Source organism: Camelina sativa, chromosome 20, assembly GCF_000633955.1.
Source record: "Camelina sativa cultivar DH55 chromosome 20, Cs, whole genome shotgun sequence".
In the NCBI taxonomy this organism is placed as follows: domain Eukaryota; kingdom Viridiplantae; phylum Streptophyta; class Magnoliopsida; order Brassicales; family Brassicaceae; genus Camelina; species Camelina sativa.
The window spans coordinates 4876286-4880318 of record NC_025704.1 but is presented as its reverse complement, the minus strand read 5'-3'; the positions used below and the strand labels follow the sequence as shown (position 1 = coordinate 4880318).

Sequence of the window (4033 nt, the reverse complement as noted above, 5' to 3'; positions counted from 1 at the left end):
TGCTTATAGCTTCGTAAGTCCCTACTTTGTTGTTTGTGTGTATGTTGGACAGCTCATGTTTCTTGAATAGCATTTACATCACAAGAAGAGTGCGAACATATTATATAGATATAAATTTGTTAAGTAGAGAAACACTAAGGCTTTCTCTTCCTTGTACATTTTTGTTGAGCTTTGTAGAAAATATGAAGAGCTTAGCGCACCACGTGTGGAGGAGTTTTGCTTCATCACAGCCAACACATACACAAGACCAGAGGTAATTAACATTCAAATTACACATATCTTGGTGTCTTTAGCGTGTACAGATTCCTGATATAAATAAACAAACCAAACTCTGTCTTAGGTGCTGAGCATGGAGAATCAAGTTCTAAATTTTGTGCACTTTAAATTATCGGTTCCTACCACCAAAACATTTCTGAGGTAAACACTAAAGGGCAGAACTACGAATCATCACATCTTTCCGTGTTAGTTTTAAATTAGTACCACTCAGTTTTCATCTGACCTCAACACTATGTTTTTCAGGCGGTTCATTAAAGCAGCTCAAGCTTCTTACAAGGTATTAAACGATGATCCATTCGTCATTAATCCTCACCACAACAGAAACTTGGAACCTGAATTTAGTGTGTTTTTTCTTATAATTATTTTGCAGGTGCCTCTCATTGAATTGGAGTGTTTAGCAAACTATCTCGCCGAATTGACACTCATGGAGTATACTTTCCTAAGGTTCCTGCCATCCTTAACTGCTGCCTCGGCTGTTTTCCTTGCCAGATGGACACTCGACCAAACTGACCATCCTTGGGTCAGCTCATGTTTCTTGAATCTTGAAAAACGTTGTCTTTATGTTTGTTTTTTTTTTTCTTTTCTTTTAATGCTGATAAAAAGAATGCTATTGGTTATAGAACCCTACTCTGCAACACTACACCAGATATGAGGTAGCTGAGCTGAAGACCGCAGTTCTCGCAATGGAGGACTTGCAGCTCAACACCAGTGGCTCTACCCTCGCTGCCACCCGTGAGAAATATAACCAACCAAAGGTATATTACTCTTCCAAACACTGTTAAATCAAACTGGTGATTGTTGAAGAAAAGTGAAAAATAAATAGGTGATTGAACTGGTTCTAATTCTGCATGACTTTGATAGTTTAAGAGCGTGGCAAAGCTGACATCTCCCAAACGAGTCACATCACTTTTCTCAAGATGACATCAAGCAACGAAAGCATAGCCAAGTCAGGTGATCAAATACCTAGTTTCAGACATTGGATGTTATATGGTCTCTTTGACCATTGATTTCCCAGTGTTCGTTTCTGTGCCAGTTTTGTCTGTCTGTAATTCCGTAGCTATTGTGTGTGGCGCCTTGATTCTTTGACCATCATACTTTTCACATCCTTTAGCTTAAATAAACATTATGAAGATTTCTAATCCCATTGCTACATATTCACCATCCTGCGGGATTTTGTACCTAAGAGCTCTTGGAAATCTAATAGAGGACAACAGTAATAATAAATACAAAATTCTTGTTTCATGGCTGGATTGTTATGTTGTTTGTTCTGATTTCACAATGCTATATTTATATGGAAACACTTCCATCGACACTTAACATCTTCTGCATAACACTTGCTATCTCGTTTTTTCCCAGTTTCCTCCAAGCCTGATCTAGTTCGTCGAATTAGTCTGTAGGTATGCACTAATCTATGAATTTCCATGCTTGAGGTTATTCTCCCTCCCCTAAACTTAACCAAATCCTAGAGAACACAACCTAACACTCTAACACTTAGTCCCGATTACCGCTTTAAAGCTCTGAACTCAACCTACTTCAATACCGTAGTTGAGCTATCACAGACAAACCCCTAGACTAGTCCTCCACTAGACTAACTCAGTACCAATGTATTCAAACTCGAGTCTGTCTCATGGGAAATATGGTCAGGTAAGCTTTTGAGGAGAAAAGAAAATTTGGATTTCAGATGTGGAAAATGAGTAAAGTACAAACTAAACAACTGACATAACTTAGGCAGGATACATGAGAGTCTATAACACAGTGAAGTGTGCGACAGTGTAATTCTCCTATCACAGCATTTCCAGTAAAGACAGGACAACAAGCCCTACTGCACGATCAAAACTCTACTTCAGCTTAGATTTTGAAGAGCTCATTAGAGGTTTAGCAATGGGACGAGCTGGAGCGGCCCTCGTGGCTTTCCTCAAGTCATACTTTATCATAGAGAAAGCGCAGATCATCGCAATCACCATTGTCGGGTACACATAGACGGTTTTGGCTGGGTCAGTATTTACTGGCTTCCCTAAGATCCCTTCTTTAACAAGACCCCAAACCAGTAGCAATGACCCAAACATCCCCATCCTACCAGGCTTTAGCAAACCCACAAACGCTCCAGCTACAGAAAAGTAGCTCCCTGCAAGAACCTGAACACAATATAAATCACTTGTGAGACTGTCAGCAGGAGTGAGGACACGTGACTCTTAATAATTAGTTGCTACATAAAGCACAAATACAATCAGAATGTGAGAATGAGACCTCTAGGCGCTGAAGATCGGTGGCGGCAGATGCTTCTTTGACATTGGTGAGATTGTAAATATCTAACACATTCTCCCATTTTGGAAACGTCATGTTGGTGGCAAGACCATTGACAATAGCACCAGGGTACAAGAGAGCCTTAATCACCGGAACAGGAAAGATCTCACTAGAAATCAACTGAGACGATGTCACATGGATCGGAGATGAACACATACCAGATCTACATGGAACCCTGTTTTGAGATTACAAATTCAAGTCAGATTCACCAGAGAGACAAACCAAACCAAGTAATGATCCATATAAAGTCTATTCTAGTAATCAAAACTAGCACCTGTTGGTCAAGTTTTATGAAATTATTACTTGATTTAAGTTGATTAAGCAAATCAAAACTAGCTTAAAGTTTCTTAGTCTAGAGATCAAGTAGTTAATAGTACATACTAAAACAAAATAGGAAATTGAGTTTTTCATCAATACACTCATCGTCCAAATCTCGGATTCATTAACGTATCTGTCGTCAAACAACGAAATCAAGGGTTCCAAATTACGCAGCTGAGAGAGGTATGTTTTAAGTATGAATGTTACCTGAAGAGAGGGATCTGGAGTATGATCAAGACGAAGTAAACCGATGAAGCCATTGACGTCCATTTCTTAAGCCATCCCTTTGATTGCCCTGGATTCGCCATTGTCAATCCCGGAAAGAAATCGAATCTAGAGAGAGCGAAATACAAATTTCTTCGTGGAGAGAGAGAGAGAGTGGACCCGTTGTAACCAGACGATAACAAAATAAACACTTAATAAAACGACACGCTTTGCTATATTGTAGATACAAAACAGCATGAGTGTTTAGATCTTTGAGGGTGAAACGACGTCGTTTTTGTGGTTCCCTATAAAAACTACTGTACTGAAAAACAGCAAACAGTTTTGATGATAAAAAGCTATGGCGGTTGCTCTATCTTCTTCTTCCGGCGTCGTCTCTCATCTTCTTCCTCCGTCGTTTTCCTCGTCGTCAGGTGTGTCCGTCAACAGAGTTCTATTTCGGAATCGGAAATCTAGTCCTTGTAGTCTATCTCTTCCATTTCACAGTCCAACTCCTCGATCTGTTCTTGTTTTTGCTCGTGGGAAAAATCGGAAAGGATTCGCGTCTTCGTCTTCGCCGTCGTCGCCGAAGAAGAACAAAAAGGTAAGACAACCATAATGAGAATGAGTATGTTCGCACTTGCTTTTACCTGCTACTTTGGCCAAATTGGACTAGAATTGGTTTGCCTCTTTTTGATTTCGTATCAGTCTCTTAAGTCTTAGGTTTCATTATTTTTGACAGAAAAGTTTTGAGCGAGATAATAATGGAGGAAGCGAGGAAGAGGATGATCCATTTGAGGCATTGTTTAATCTATTGGAAGAAGATTTGAAAAATGATAATTCGTCAATCGATGATGAGGAGATCAGTGAGGAAGAGTTGAATGCATTAGCAGACGAGTTAGCTCGAGTATTGGGTGGTGGTGACGATGATGAT

General features: G+C 39.7%; 2 protein-coding genes across 2 annotated transcripts in view; one reads left to right on the top strand and one right to left on the bottom strand.

The window, feature by feature from the left end:
* The window catches only part of LOC104769352 (cyclin-A2-2), a 5700-nt gene extending 4182 nt beyond the window's left edge, over window positions 1-1518 (top strand). Inside the window, exons 12-13 of the mRNA XM_010493548.1 lie at window positions 897-1031; window positions 1138-1518. Of these exons, the coding sequence (XP_010491850.1) occupies window positions 897-1031; window positions 1138-1197 (195 nt within the window). The 3' untranslated portion in view covers window positions 1198-1518. The remainder of the gene's footprint in view (window positions 1-896; window positions 1032-1137) is intronic.
* Window positions 1934-3283, bottom strand: LOC104769349. Its single transcript, XM_010493547.2, has 3 exons — window positions 3106-3283; window positions 2524-2755; window positions 1934-2411 (listed from the first exon to the last, which is right to left on the bottom strand). The coding sequence occupies exons 1-3, from the start codon at window positions 3204-3206 to the stop codon at window positions 2115-2117; spliced, it is 630 nt and encodes a 209-aa protein (XP_010491849.1). The 5' UTR covers window positions 3207-3283; the 3' UTR covers window positions 1934-2114.

Bases quoted from the DNA above. Each gene is read 5' to 3' on its own strand.
- LOC104769349 (XM_010493547.2), bottom strand. From the start codon at position 3,206: ATGGCGAATCCAGGGCAATCAAAGGGATGGCTTAAGAAATGGACGTCA. The intron at 2,756-3,105 runs GTAACATTCATA...ATCTCAAAACAG, and splicing joins CTCCAGATCCCTCTCTTCAG to GGTTCCATGTAGATCTGGTA. The intron at 2,412-2,523 runs GTCTCATTCTCA...TATTGTGTTCAG, and splicing joins CCGATCTTCAGCGCCTAGAG to GTTCTTGCAGGGAGCTACTT.